Source organism: Brachyhypopomus gauderio, chromosome 7 (assembly GCF_052324685.1).
Source record: "Brachyhypopomus gauderio isolate BG-103 chromosome 7, BGAUD_0.2, whole genome shotgun sequence".
Classification (NCBI taxonomy): domain Eukaryota; kingdom Metazoa; phylum Chordata; class Actinopteri; order Gymnotiformes; family Hypopomidae; genus Brachyhypopomus; species Brachyhypopomus gauderio.
This window is the reverse complement of record NC_135217.1, coordinates 17,044,783-17,059,471: the sequence shown is the minus strand read 5'-3', so window position 1 is coordinate 17,059,471 and position 14,689 is coordinate 17,044,783. Positions and strand designations below refer to the sequence as shown.

At 45.9% G+C, this 14,689-nt stretch overlaps 1 protein-coding gene across 1 annotated transcript; it reads right to left on the bottom strand.

The window, feature by feature from the left end:
* Nucleotides 1-1,230: 1,230 nt before the first annotated feature.
* On the bottom strand, nt 1,231-14,162 carry tnk2a (tyrosine kinase, non-receptor, 2a). The gene is given in 19 exon segments (XM_077012152.1): nt 1,231-2,907; nt 3,090-3,217; nt 3,845-3,940; nt 4,021-5,441; nt 5,545-5,578; nt 5,580-5,590; nt 5,731-5,822; nt 6,894-7,088; nt 7,306-7,400; nt 7,651-7,797; nt 8,391-8,517; nt 8,620-8,897; nt 9,512-9,664; nt 10,267-10,479; nt 10,837-10,907; nt 11,299-11,467; nt 11,646-11,715; nt 13,610-13,665; nt 13,942-14,162. Coding segments are annotated over 16 exon segments (3,231 nt in total). The 5' UTR covers nt 11,462-11,467; nt 11,646-11,715; nt 13,610-13,665; nt 13,942-14,162; the 3' UTR covers nt 1,231-2,900.
* Nucleotides 14,163-14,689: the final 527 nt, after the last annotated feature.

Here is a 14,689-nt window from a genome sequence, read left to right as displayed (position 1 = left end):
ACCATGGTATTCTACCATGAGGTAGGCTATCAATATGTATTAGGCAGTTAACTGAAAGGGATCTATGTGAAAATAATGGCCCAGCTAATGGGTAATGTTACAATAAACTGTTTCATCATCATCACCACCACCACATTATTCAGTTCCAGAGGCCAGAGATGCAGTAAATATCCATCTATCAAAACATATTTTAAATAAATAAATCTACTATAAACTTCAATGAGTCAGCATTAGAGTGCCATCTGGTGATAACTCGGTGAAAGACAAAATGCTGCAAATAACTGAGCCCTTGGCGTATTTGTTATTGTACTGTTAAAGTAGCAAACAATTTTTATGAAAAAAATAATTATCACTGCTCACATCTTATTGGCCAACATGGCTGGGCTGCGTTTAAAATAGATTTAGGGCAGAATTGCTGATATATCCAGGCCACCAGTTGTCAGTGAAATGGCCATTTCATATTTTTTTCACAGGAAAAAAAGACTTATTGCTTCATTAAAGATTCTTTTTCCCCAGGTAAAGCACTTCCATGTGTGGAAGGTGCTATACACTACTGTTATTTGTAGTAAAGAAAAACAAGCTTGGTGCATTACAAATTTTACTTCTGGACACTGAAGCAAATAGACCCAAGAGTTTTGTACCGCTAGGCTAATATTTCACTGTAACTTTCTCTTAATGCTAAGGGAAAAATTATCACAAGGCCCAAACCCGAATATACCACACACCTGTCTCACACACTGCTGGCGTTCATCTCATCTCATGGATGGAAATCACATCATACCAGGACCAGCTCCCATTCTGGAGAGAGAAAGCTGTTTGGGCCAGCTGCCTCAGGAGCAGAGAGATGTTGGGTAAGCTTGGCAGCTTGTTCAGAGTCCAGTCAGGCACAGCAGTCACTCTCCCCCAGCAGGCCGAGCTGCAGGGCAGTGTGGGTTTGCCGACAACCCACACTGCCCCGGGTTGGGTGGCACGTGCGACAGGATCAGGGCAGTGAGCTGCTAAAAGGGGAAAAGTGTAAAGGTGGTAAAGGGGGTAGCGCCATGCCACCAACCTGCTATGCCTGTGGCAAGATGACCTCGTCATTAGATGGGTCACATGACCACTCAGATAAGGTGATCCCCACGGAAACAATCACTGGGACAGGGGACAGAGCACACCAGGGCCCTGCATCCCATAATGCTCTCTGTGTGTAACAGGAAATGCATTTTACAAACCACAGAGGGAAAGAAAGACTTTTAAAAAGATATTTATTGTCAGTCACTCTAGCAAATGCAACAAGGACTCTTAACGGATGGAATTTCTTTTTCTGGTCACCTTCAACTGCCAAGTAGAAACATCAAGCAAACCAATTTTATAGATTCATCTCAATAAAAAAATACAGATACATTATTAGGCGTCACAGCTAATGCAATATACACCAGGTCCAGTATGTGACTACATCGGTGGTGTACAACCTTCCAGCATGGAGGATCCCGAGCAAAGCCCCCAGTGATCCATGTGTCAGTGATGAGCATGTGTGTGGGGACAAAAGATGGAGGAATATTACAGTGTGCCTAGAAACAGTGCAAATGCATACATATTGGCTCAGCTAAGCAGGACATCGCATGCACTGAATCAATATACAGAGTGCATGATCCATGTTGAACCTCTGAGAACTATGTGTTCTGCTTATTATGCACACAAGAAGCAAAAGGTTCAAAACTTAAATCAGTTTCACATGTAAAGCATCAAAACACCATGGGCAGATCTACACATAATATACAATAAAGTAACCAAGTATCAACCACAGAGTTTGAAACTTCACCTGACCATGAAATGGCACACTATGATGAACGCATTGATGATAAAACTTAGATTTGGGTCCAAATTTAAATCTGGCTACTTTTGTCCAGACTGTTATAAGAACCCACGCACGCACGCACGCACGCACGCACGCACGCACGCACACACAAAAAAGAGGTCTCAAACTTCTTCAGCAGAGTAAAATCAGGACGGATGAACAGTCTGGATGAAGAGGTAAATCAGGAAAAGAACTAAACTCAGCAGTGATAGTCCGCTCAGACTGGACTCTGACACCCTTGGATGAAGTTTGATACCCTTTAAACAATCAAATACATCCTGGGTCATTCCAGATTCACTTTCTTTTTACATTGCAGATCAAGTCAGGAGTCCCTGGAGTTTTAGAACAGCCCTAATTATTATTATATTATATAATTATTATACGAGTACTACAGAACAGGCAAAATCACCTACAGTCAAAAAAAAGAAATTCAGTCAACGAATGAACAAATGAATCCGTCAATACACATCAATACCCGATTCACAGTTTCTGAGAGACCAGTGGAATGCTGATAGGATCACATTCATCTCAGGTTCTTGGCTTTACAAACCCTGTACTGCAATTAAACAAATAATTTATCATTAATGCATGTCAAAAATACTTTTACCATTGCTTTATATATCAATAAACATTCTACCAACACAGATATATACATCTGAACATTAATAAATATGAACATAAATAACATATAAAATGATAAATAATAGATGAAGATCTTAAATATGAATTGCTGCTTTACAAATTATACAACTTCAAGTAAAGCATAACACTTTCTTACATTAATACTGATCCCCACACAAAACTTAAAATGTAATGAAAAATGTACTTGAATATCCTATCCACAATATATCTATATACATAGATAACATAGACAGTGAGCCAGTCAGGGTCAAGCCTCATAAGGTATGACAGGGCCAAGTCATACCTTAGGCTCGAGACTACAGTAAAGTCATGCGATCGTATCTAGCTGGTCCTGGCTCGGTTTGGAAAGTAGCAGAACCCGTCTGGGATTGACTGTGTGCAGGAGATGAGCTCTGACAGCACACTTGTGGGCCTCATCTCAGAACCTGTGACAAATGACCACAGATTAGAAGTGAACAGTGGAATAATGTTTTCCATCATAACATTTTGTCCCTCTTAATGATACCACAGTCCTAGAGCAAAATCAGCTTAACAATAATCACACTGCACATTACATAAATACTAAACATAAAACCTGGTGGTGAGGTTCACGGTGGGACCGGCTCACCTGTGGCGTGAGGGGCTGTAGGAGCTCAGCATCAGAGTGCTGGCCTGTTCCAGGTTCCAGCCGCACCTCTGCAGCACCTCCACACACTCAGGGCGAGTTTTCAAACCCAGACGGAGCAGCTGCTCCACCTAACCACACACGCACACACACACACACACGCGCGCGCACACACACACACACACACACACACACACACACACACACACACGCACACACACACACACACCAATTAACTAATTAAGGTGTCCTTACATCTGAATATTGGAAAGGTTATTTTCTGCATGGATTGTTTTAATTAATTTAATTTAGTGCCGTTATTTAAATAACACTAATCTGATAGCATTTTTAAACACAGTCCACACTAATACAGATAAATTGGAAAACGCCATTTTTGTGTTCAGGAAACACTACCAATTTTAGTAATTTTCCCAGAAGTTGCAGGTTTGCTATGACTCCCACATCATTGCACAACGTAAACAAAGCACTATGACAGGAATCATGACATCTTGCATTACCACAGTGCAGCCTGTATACTGTACAAATCAGCTAAGCATGAAATTAAAATACCTGCTGCAGCAAAAATCATGAAAACGTTTTCATGCATTTTCTGGAAGCTCCGTTTCCCCTTATCCACAATACCATACCAAAGCTGTGTTCTCTAAAGTAATGTTTTAGCAGAGATGATCGGGCAAAATGTATGAAAATGTTTTAATATCAAGCCCTTAATTCTGTGTGCAGACGAGACAAGACGCGACCTTAAGGTAATGCACTGCATCCTGGACCTTCCAGCTGTGACTCTGAAGGGCTGCCTGACATTCCTCTACCGTCACACCATGGACGGCCTCTTGTACCTACAGACACAAACTTCCTTATTACAGCTTAAGATAAGGGAATCCGAGTTGTGTGGAACAGCGGGACGCTAGGCACATACTTCTTTGACGCTGCCGTACATGCTGGGCCGTGCGGCGGGTTCTGTGGCCGGGGTCCTGCTGGGGGAGCAGCCGGGCCGGCCGGGCGGGGAGCAGGAGCTGGGCTTGACCACCTGCTGCTGGATCATGGGCCTGACGGTGGCCGTGTTGGCCGCTCTGCGCTCCTCGCCTCCCTCCGAGTCCTTCAGTATCCGGTCGTATCTGTCGGGATTGGCCGGCCTGTCGTGCGGGAGGTAGCGGTGCGGGCTGCCGCCCCTCGTGTCGACGGGCAGGACGCAGGGGCTCCTGGCCCGAGTCTTGCCCGCTTCGCCGGAGCTGTACTGCCCCATCACGCTGGGGGCGGGCGAGAGCTTGGAGGAGGTGGTGGAGGTGAAGGAGGGGGTGGAAGGGGCCCAGGAGTAGGAGGAGGGGGAGAGACAGGAGCCAAACGACCCCACACAGCACAGGCCGGGCCGCTGCTGGGGGGAGCCGGCTAGAGGGACCTTGGGGCTGGGGGCACGTGCACTCATGGGGCTGGGGGCCCGGGAGCCTGGCTGGGAGAGGGCATGGTCCCTAGGTGGGACTTGCGGAGGTGTGTTTAGGTCCTCCTCGTCACCTACGGAGAGGTACCTGCCGTGGGCTCGCCTGGAGGGACGCGTGGGAGGGACAGGGATCCTGGGCGGGATCAGGGGCTTGATTGTGCTGTGTGGCTTGTCGTCAGCGTGGGCGGGCAAGATTATCTGGCGATGCGGCATGAGAGGCGAGGACGTGGGCACGGGCGAGGTGGGCAAGGAGCGGCCCGTCACTGGCACGCGCAACTTCACCATCACCTCCCTCTGGAGCTCCTTGAAGATGTCAGCCGACTGCGAGAAGGAGCGGCTCTCCTCCGCAGGCTTGTGGGGCAGGAATGGGTCGTCGGTCACACTCCCCCCATCAGACTCGCCCTCTCCTCCGGCCTCCGAGTCTCCCTCGACCGTGGCGTACTTGCGTGCGGCCGTGTTCTGCTGCTCCCTGGCCGAGGCGTTGATGGAACCCACTTCCACATCTTCCTGCTCCTCATTGTCCACCGTCACTTCGTCATAGGCCGGCAGCAAAGGCAGAGGGCGGGTGTCCCAGTCCACCGCCGGTGTCGGGTGGAGCGGGTTGGGCAAGCTGCGGTAGGGACTCTGGGGCGGCGCCATGTCCAGAAGGGAGGTCCCGGAGGCAGACGGGTGGGCGGGGCCAACGGAGGCAGGCGTATCGCTGACAGGGGATGGCGAGGCTGAGCTGAAGCTGTCATCTCCAAAATCAATGAGCGAGACCTCACTGAGGCGGTCGCTGGGGTCGGAGTTCTCCCATGGTCGGAGCCGCAGCCCCAGGTACGCCGGTGCTTTCAGGTACAGCTTCTTCGCACCCATCACGAAGAAATCATCGTCATCCTCAAGCACAGAGTCGTAGAACGGCTCTGGAAGCGAAGAAACAGGAGAGAATGTGCTTTCTACTACACGAGTTATAGACGGGGTTCGGCCAACGGCCAAAAGAGAGACTCGGAATGAACAGGTTCTTACTTTTGAGATTAACGGCAGGCTGAGGAGGTCGGGGGTGGCGGTTTCTCTGAGGCACCAGCGTAAAGATGCAAAGGAATAAAAAGAAACAAAGTTTAGCTACTGATTAATGGTAGCTGTTGAGTAACGCTCAGTAATGGTTAACATTTGAATGATGAATAAAGCCTGGAGCTTGCTTTGGTTACTTACTTTTGGCCCGGTTGGGTAATTTTGTGGGCCTGTCAGTCTTTGGATCTACGCCAAGAACGTCAGGGGGGTCCATGGGATTGCCCAGGTACAGGCTACATGCAAAAAGTATCGAAAAATAACTCACTGTTGAGGTAGTTACCTACCTACCCTGCCCCCAAGATGTTGATAAACTATAAACACTATATAAACAAAACGGAACATTTACAAACCAAGGCTCCGTCCAAAATCGCGTACTTCCATACTACACGGTATGCAAAAGCAGTACACGAGAACGGGTAGTGTGTCCAACTATATAGCATTCATTAAAAAGTATGCATACTGCATTGGGAGACATTTTGAAGTATGCAACTGCAGCACACGATCCTATCTCATGATTCTAATGGTGCGGCGAAGACATTCAAAATTGAGCAAATCAAGACACAACCAGAAAAAGAGAAATGTTAAATATTATGGTTATGTACAGCCCCACATACTGAGTTAAGGACAACATAACAGTAAAATAAACAATAAATAATAGTTTGATACCCACTCTTTGCTGTAAGTAGAGTATCAAAAACCGCCAACGCAGTCAGCTTCCACATTTCCTCATGTTAAAGGGGCTCGGGGAGCTTGTGGATGTTTTAATTTGTCTCAGCATCAATTTGAACATTTTCGTCATGAAGATCAAAGGTCATGGGTTGATCAACTGTAATGGGAAAGTCACATGACGCTGTTAAGATGGCGGACGCAGAGCATCCTGGGATGTGTGTGTACTGCACACTTGCGTAGCTCTACCGCTGGGGCCGTGTGTACCGAATCAGGTTTAGTGCATTATGTTATATCATTTGTGAGTATGCCATTTCGGACGTAGCCCAAGGAATATTTTTTTTCCAACCTTAAAATATTTCACCTGTCACCATACAAAATAAAATCTTGTGCTGCACTCTAGTGTCCAAAAAGGGAATGTCATGTTCAAACTTATTGGCAAAGACCACATACAAATGGTGGAGGTTTATTTTTTTAAGCAGTTACACTAAATGTCTATCTCACTAATCCCCTATTGCAAGCTTTAAGACTTTCATACGTAATTACAGTATGAAACTCCAAGACCAGTAGAATAAGCATCTAGATTACACAAACACCAGGACAGCATGTGGGCATTGCCACCATAACGTTACCCTTACTCATCTATTTTGTCGGGGGCCCCCCAGCTGCGGTGAGGATCCGTGTCTCCATGGCCCGTGTGGATGAAGCTGTTTTTGAGCGGCCTGCTGATGTCATGGGCAGACAGGCCTGCTACAGAGGTCACCACGTTCCTGGGGAACTGGCCCACCTTCAGTGTCTGCCTGTTCTGTCCTCGCCACCAGTAGTTCTCTGCCCTGCCACCCAGACAGGTTTCAAAACCAGAACCACAAAGCAACATTTAGGGAAGTTGTTCAACTGAACACACAAACAGATGACGGGTGTTAGAAGGGCACACAGCACAATTTCTAACGCCAGTCGTAAATTAACACATTCGGTTTTTCATCGTTCAACGTTTGATCTGGAGGTTCCATCAGACATTCACACATTAACACAGCGGGCGATCATTCCGACCTGCCTTCGATGATGGTGATGATGTCGTTGACATGGATCTTTAGCTTATCTGGCTCTTCAAAGTCTTGCAGTGCCCTCATGTCTGTCGGCATGGTCTACAGAGATAAGTGAAAAAACACCAGCAGTTTACAAGATCACCATCCCATTAAAGAGCACTGTGGAAATCTCATGTAAAAAATCTAAATGACATTTCACATGAAATGTTATGTTTTATTTTTTAAGAATTAATTTTTTATTAAAGTCAAAAAAGTAAAAATCGCAAAAGCATTTCATTCCTCGTCTGTGAACATCAGACAAAAGGGATGTGAGCGTTGCGATTTGCAACCATGGGTGTTCCACTCTCACCTCAACAAGGAAGTCCCTAAGGGCCACAAACGTAGGTCTGTCCTCTGGTTTTGGAGACCAGCTCTGCAGCATGACATTGTAGATGTCCTGAGGACAGTCTTCTGGTTTAACCAGCCTCTCGCCCTCTTTGTCAATCTTATGGAGGATCTGAAAAATGAGGTTGAACTATTTTTATAGTGTAGGACTATGCCTGATCTGTTTTTAGGAAAACTGGTCTTTAGACCGTTTTGAACAACATTACTTTTTACAGGACAGTTACATCTTTATGAAGGGTTAAAGACGTAAACAGGAGTAATGTGGAGTAATCAGACTCCAAAAGATCTACCTTGCAAGGAAAATGCTTCATAAATGTGTTACTACTCATTTATGTTACTAGACATTTTTGTTACTACAGTCCCAGAACTGGGAATGGGGAAGCTTGATCCATACAGAGAAAATGATGGAAAAACTGTGCAGCATGTGAAAGTCTCTCTTCAATACTTAATGATTAGAAAAGTGTAGCCCACAAGTTAGAAGATGTACAGAATTGGGAAAGCAGTGAATCTTAATATTAGAAATGAGAGTTTAGCTTGTTCACTTTTCTGAGGAAAAAAATAAACTTTCAATACTCCCAAACAGCATAGTATATAAGAAATTTTTTTAAAGAGTATTTAGAAATATGACTGGCAGCCTGACATGAAGTGGTCGTGTCTCAGGTGACGGTACCTGACATGAAGTGGTTGTGTCTCAGGTGACGGTACCTGACTGCCGTTCAGGCCCAGCCATGGCTCCTGGCCATGAGTGAACATCTCCCATAAGGTCACACCAAACATCCAGGTATCTGTGGCGTGGGAGAAGGTCCGAGTTTTCAGGCTTTCTGGAGCGCACCTGTTAGAGCACACAGAGCGGATCAGACGAGGCTGAGGAACAGAGAAGCACTGGAGAAAGAAGACCTGGAGAGTGCGAGAACATCCACCTCACCACCCTCACCAGGCGAAGGGCACTTTGTGATGCTCCTGCATGACGTAGTGGTCGTCGTTTTTGGGCAGCGCCCTCATCAGGCCGAAGTCGCCGATCTTGACCAGGTCGTTGGAGGCCAGCAGGATGTTGCGGGCGGCCAGGTCGCGGTGGATGAAGCGGCGAGACTCCAGGTAGGCCATGCCGCAGGAGATCTGCACCGCGTAGCGGCACAGCACCGACATGAGGATGTGGCCCTGCCTCTTCCTCAGCCGGTCCAGCAGCGAGCCCAGTGGGGCCAGCTCCGTCACCTGCCCCCGACAATACCCACGTCACCGCTCCACATCGCCGCACCACGTGCACACGGAAGCCCACAGACAAGTGTGCACTGAGACAGCAGACAGAAACTCCAGGTTTATAATATTACGGTACAGAATGCGACATCCAGCACACTGGCTTTGAAACGAGACACCGTGAGGTTCGAGGCGAATACATACTGCATAGCCACAGCATTAAAACCACTGACACGTGAAGTGAATAACAAGGTTGTTACTGAGGCACCTGCCGAGAGGCGGGACGTGCTGTATAGCAAGTGAAGTTGTGCTGAAGCAGGAAACACTGCTGGAAGGATCTGAGTAACTTTGAAGTATGCAAAATAGTGACAACTGGGATAACTGGGTAAGAGCAGTCAGGGTGCCAAATGCTGAGCCTTGTTCTCCTGCCAAAAGCATCTACAATGCAGATGTGTCAAAACTGGACCAAGGGGCAGTGGAAGAGGGCAGACTGGTCCGATGAATCGCGTTCTGCATCACGTGAACAGCTGGGTGCGTGAGTATTGATTACACGGGGAAGATGGCACCAAGATACACATAATATGAACATTGTTTTTGTTTTGAAGTATGAAGGGTGAGTAGTTTGGTCTCACCATCTTCATGGGATGAGTGAGAATCACTCCATACAGCCGTATTAGGTTCTGGTGGTCCAGAGAGTGCATGGTGTTCACTTCCCGTATGAAGTCGTCCAGACCCTCCGTCTCGTCCAGTAAATCTGTCTTCAGGCACTTCACTGCAACATTCAGCTGCATTGCAAATATTAAATTGATAAAAAAAAAACAAGTATAACACTTTCATAGCAGATATTTTCACCATAGAGAACTACAAAGATAGAAAGTTGCAGAGAGCAATAAAATGCTGTTGGGGGATCCATCGTAGTGTTAAAATACAGATCCTTTCAACTGACAACAAGTACTTCCATTATTAAATAAAGTGTTTAATAGTTGTAATGGTCTGCTAATGTTGTTGGGTTCTAATGGTATTCAGGGATAGTTAGTGAACCCAGCAGCCTACCAGGTGAGAGGTTATTGTTACCACTGCTCCGTGATGCAGATGTCACTCTATAATGAGGACACAAATCATTTAAAGAAACGCCCAGGTTTCGTAATGCTAGAGAGGAGAGCGATCAGAGTAGCAGCATAGCGGCATTGAGACAACAAGCTTAATCAACCCCCTGTGCATTCAGCAGACACGCATCTACACTGTGACACTCTCTCCACAAATTATATAGCAGCATGAGTCATTTGATCAGCATTGTTCATCTGTGTGGGAAATTCAGCCTACACCGGAAGACCTGATCTCCAGTTTCTAGAGCACGTGCCATCTGTCCATCTGTGTGTGTACCCACCACTCTTCCGGAGGGGGCCTGCCACTCGCCACGCTTCACCACACCAAAGGAGCCGTCCCCCAGCTTTTCCAACAGTGTCAGGTCCCTGTCGCTGATGAGGCAGGTGAGGGCTGCCGGCTGGCCCTCGGTCGGGGTGGTGGTGCTGGTGGGCGAAGACCCCCGGACCACACTGGCTGCCTGGGTCTCCCCATCCAGCCTCTTCCCGGTGAACACCTGCTGGCCCAAGCACAGAGACTACAGCTGAGAGTGACTCCGCCTGCCTCTGGTACAACCACCGCATGGCAGAAATGAACTTTTTCCCCTCAAGGGCAGTTGTGCTGTACGCCAACCACATGAAGGACTTGTATGCATTCGGAAATGATGCGGAAATAAAGCGAGATTAGTAAGAAGTTGTTAATAGAGAGAAAAAGATCGTTTTACACTCTGCAGTAGATTACGTGAGATTTGAAAGAAGCAGGTAAAATGAGGTAAATTTGGAAATCAGTGGTGCATTTGTGTACGTGGAGGTGATGTGTAATCTGAAAGGTGTGGGCGGAACCGCCCCTGTGAGCTTGTGAAGCCACAGCATACCTTGCTCATCCAGGACTTGCGTTTGCACATCGCTCTACGCCTTTTCACCGCCTCCCACAGCCGTCTCTGGCCTTGGACACGAGAGAGCGAGAGATTCCCGTGATTTTCATTCTGACATAAACCTCAATGGCCTCACCATCTACGGTATGACAGTGCTGCATTTTCATTTGGTACCTGTGACAGCTTTGTCATTGTTTTGAAAGGTAATGCTACCGGCTCTCTTTCCTTTCAAGCCTGAACAGAGTTAATGATGCCTAGCTTTAAATAGTTGATGTTCAAATTATAAAGGATCCATAATTTATATCTGTCTGTTGTGTCTTGTATATTGCAGTTCCAGTGTTTGCTAACTCCGCCTCCCGTCTTTAGTTCCAGTTTGCTAACTCCGCCCCCCTTCTTCAGTTCCAGTGTTTGCTAACTCCGCCCCTTCTTCAGTTCCAGTGTTTGCTAACTCCGCCCCCACACCTGGCCGGCCCATGCCGATCTTCTCCAGGTCCTCGTTCTTCACGTAGTCAAAGTGCGAGAGGCGCGTGACGTTGAGGTCGTCACGGATGCGGAGGTAGTACTGTTGGAGCTGCAAGTCCGTCAGGAGCTCCGTGAGCCACTCGGTGCCCTCATCCGACTGCATGGCTCCCTGGCAGGCCACACACACACACACACACACACACACACACACACACACACACACACAATAACAGCCTTATTGACACCTCACTGGTAAGCCACAAGGCAAAGGTGATCTGTTTCTTTCTGGACGAAGCTAACATTACCTCACAGCTAGGGGGCGGTAGCAGGCACACTCAGACCTTTACCTTGTCTCCGTCTTCGCACGATTGCTGGCAATGCAAGGTTTCCCCAGTTTCTCTTCCCTCTAGGCCAGCCCTGTGATGGCATAAGAATCAGAGTGTGTGTGCTTGTGTACGCTGGTGTGCCTAAACCTCCCTCACGGCGTGCTCCGATTTCAGAGTAAACCACTGGCTAGCTTTCCTTTTCTGGAGGTCTTACTACAATCGCCCACCTCCTCTGCTTTTAAAATCCACCCGACGCCAGATAAGGCAGAGATTTAAGGGCATGTCTGGTGCCATGGAAACACAGCATCTTGCTCTCCCATTTCACCACAGGTGACCCATTTTTGTCTCTTTCTCCAAAACATACAAAACTACACATCCAAGCTGCCCTTTCTGCCTCTTTCGTTCTTCCTTCAGGATACTGCCAGCTGCTTTCCATCCACACAAGTGACGCGTCTCGATTGATTCATCCACCCTGCCGCCTTCTGGTACACGCTGAGGCTTTTTATGAGCCACATGAGGCGGGTGCATGGACCCAAGACAAACGCAGCTTGGTCAGGGAGTAGTTTCTGAGATGTATTATCTAGAATTCCTTGCCTCTGCCCTGTATATTAGCAGCAATGTCAGTGCAGTAAGCATTACACAACATACGTTACCACAGCCCAGCTCATGTAGCCAGAGTCACCACAATGAGCTCACATTATTAGATCTCTAATACATCAGACCCAAATATATCCTCATGGCGTGCCCAGGTAAACTGATGAGCCTTCTGTATTCTTAATCAGTTAAAAATCTAGTCTTTTTGTCAATGAAATTCTTTTGTTCAACTTTTGTTAAATATTTTGGTGTCTCCAGTGTCTTTTTTTTTTTTTTTTTGGTGTCATGCATATTTTTACTTATCTGAAAACATAAGCATGAACTGAGGATAAATAATTCACACACACATTGCAGCCAAACACAGCCACACATTCAATTTTAGAGTATTCAGAGTGTCCTACTGGCCACAACACTCCTGAATTATTCAGCCTGCAAACTGAACAAGAGCATGACTGCATGAAAAGAGTAAGATGGGCGGGGGAATTCCTTACCACTTTGCCACTTAACTGAGGTAAAAGGCTTCATTGACTGATGCAGTAAGATAACAGGGCCATACATCATGAGACACATGACATCTATGCCCCTCTGTGACTCCTCTACAACAAAAAGCTTTGGTCCACTAATAAATACATATGTATTAAATATATATATATTTAAATGAATTTACAGATTGTTTTATATTGACTGATGATGAGACAAATGTGGAACACAGAACATGCTGTGGGTCTATTGTACTCTGCATTTTCAATTCTGTGATTTTCCTATTTAGGCCATTCTAAATGTGGAGAACTAAATATAGATAGACTATTCAATTTATGCAGTAAGTTAATTGCTTGCTGTACGGAACATTACCGGGGCTGGAGTGGGTAAGGGTTAAGACATTTACGACAATGTCCTGTATTGGTGGGCCAATTACACAGGCATGTGCTGAGTATTTAGTATATGAAACATTTAACAGTACACACATTAATAAAGAACGTTTTACAGACTAGATGGAGCATCAGCTAAAAAGCACCCAATTCAGTGAAGCTCTGTTTTAATAACAATATACAAATAAACTTAATAAACATTTGTTGTGTTAGACAGACAGACGTTTGAAGGCAAACTGTTAAAGGTGTGATGGTGGTGACTTTAAGAGTCAGGAGTATTGCAGCAGGTTCACACTGAACTTCACTCTTCATTTACAGATGTGACAAAATACACAACCGTCCTGCAACATCACGACACCATGGTCTGGGTGCTGCTCCTGCCCAGACCAGCCGTCTACGGCTCATTTAAACCCACAAACTATACAACAGAAGATTAAAAAACAAGATATACGACTTTATCTCAACAAGGTCACGCCTTATTATTACAAACTAGCCTAGCTGTCTAGTTAGCTACCTACCTACCTTGATATTAGCTGTCTCTGATCTCCTATTTCAAGAGAGATTGCAGAACAAGGTCCCTGGAGATTAAAAAAAGCGGTTTCAGAAAGCGGAATATTTGATAAAAACATATAGTAGTTAAAACATATCAACCCAAACCTGGCCTGGAAAAGGTTAAAAAGAGGCTAGCTACAACAGGACTGTTGCTAGCAGTCTATAGCCAGCTAGCTGTGCCATTAATCATCAGATGTTTGTCATTAATAAAACAGTGTGTGTGTGTGTGTGTGTGTGTAACCTCAAACACGCAGTAAATTAGGCGTTTTACACACCAACATACACCGAGAAGTCAGTCCTACCTTCAGCGCCTCCTGTTATGTGTTTCGGACGCGGTTCATCCTCACAATCTCACCGTTACACGTTAACCCTTGAGTGGCTGGTCGGGTCTGATGGAGCCCATGTTAGTGGGTCTGATAGAGCCTGGGTCTGTCGAACCCCGCACTGGTTTTACTGGGTTTTTAAAACATGTGCAGTCATAGCAGTTATGCAAAAACACTTAACTGGTGTTGACTTTATCTCAATTACTAGTAAAACTGACTAAAACTCCCATTAATGGGTCACATTAGCTAGATCACTCACATACGTCAGAAAAAGCGCAGGTTGTTTTTTGTGTTAAAATGCGTTTTGTGTGTGTGTATGTACGTATGTATCACAACATGGGTGTAATCAATCATATCTATCTCGGACAAATGTAAATGCAACAAGCTTTTTTATCACTTGATATTTATTGCTTTGAACTGAGGAAATAGGGAGAACATATTGTATTTTATGAAAATAAATGAGCCACATTGAACACGTATCTACACTACAAATGAGAGTTTTACTATGTGTTTTTGTTAATGTATTTCTTGCATTTGATGCACAGTGGCTGCAGAGTTGTAATATTCTACATTGTAATATGTTGTCTCCTCTTTGAGAGCTTGCTCTTGGTTCTATGATGAAACAGTGTGTGTGTGTGTGTGTGTGTGTGTGTGTGTGTGTGTGTGTGTGTGTGTGTGTGTGTGTGTGTGTGTGTGTGTGTATACATGTTGTCCAAGGTGGGAAGTC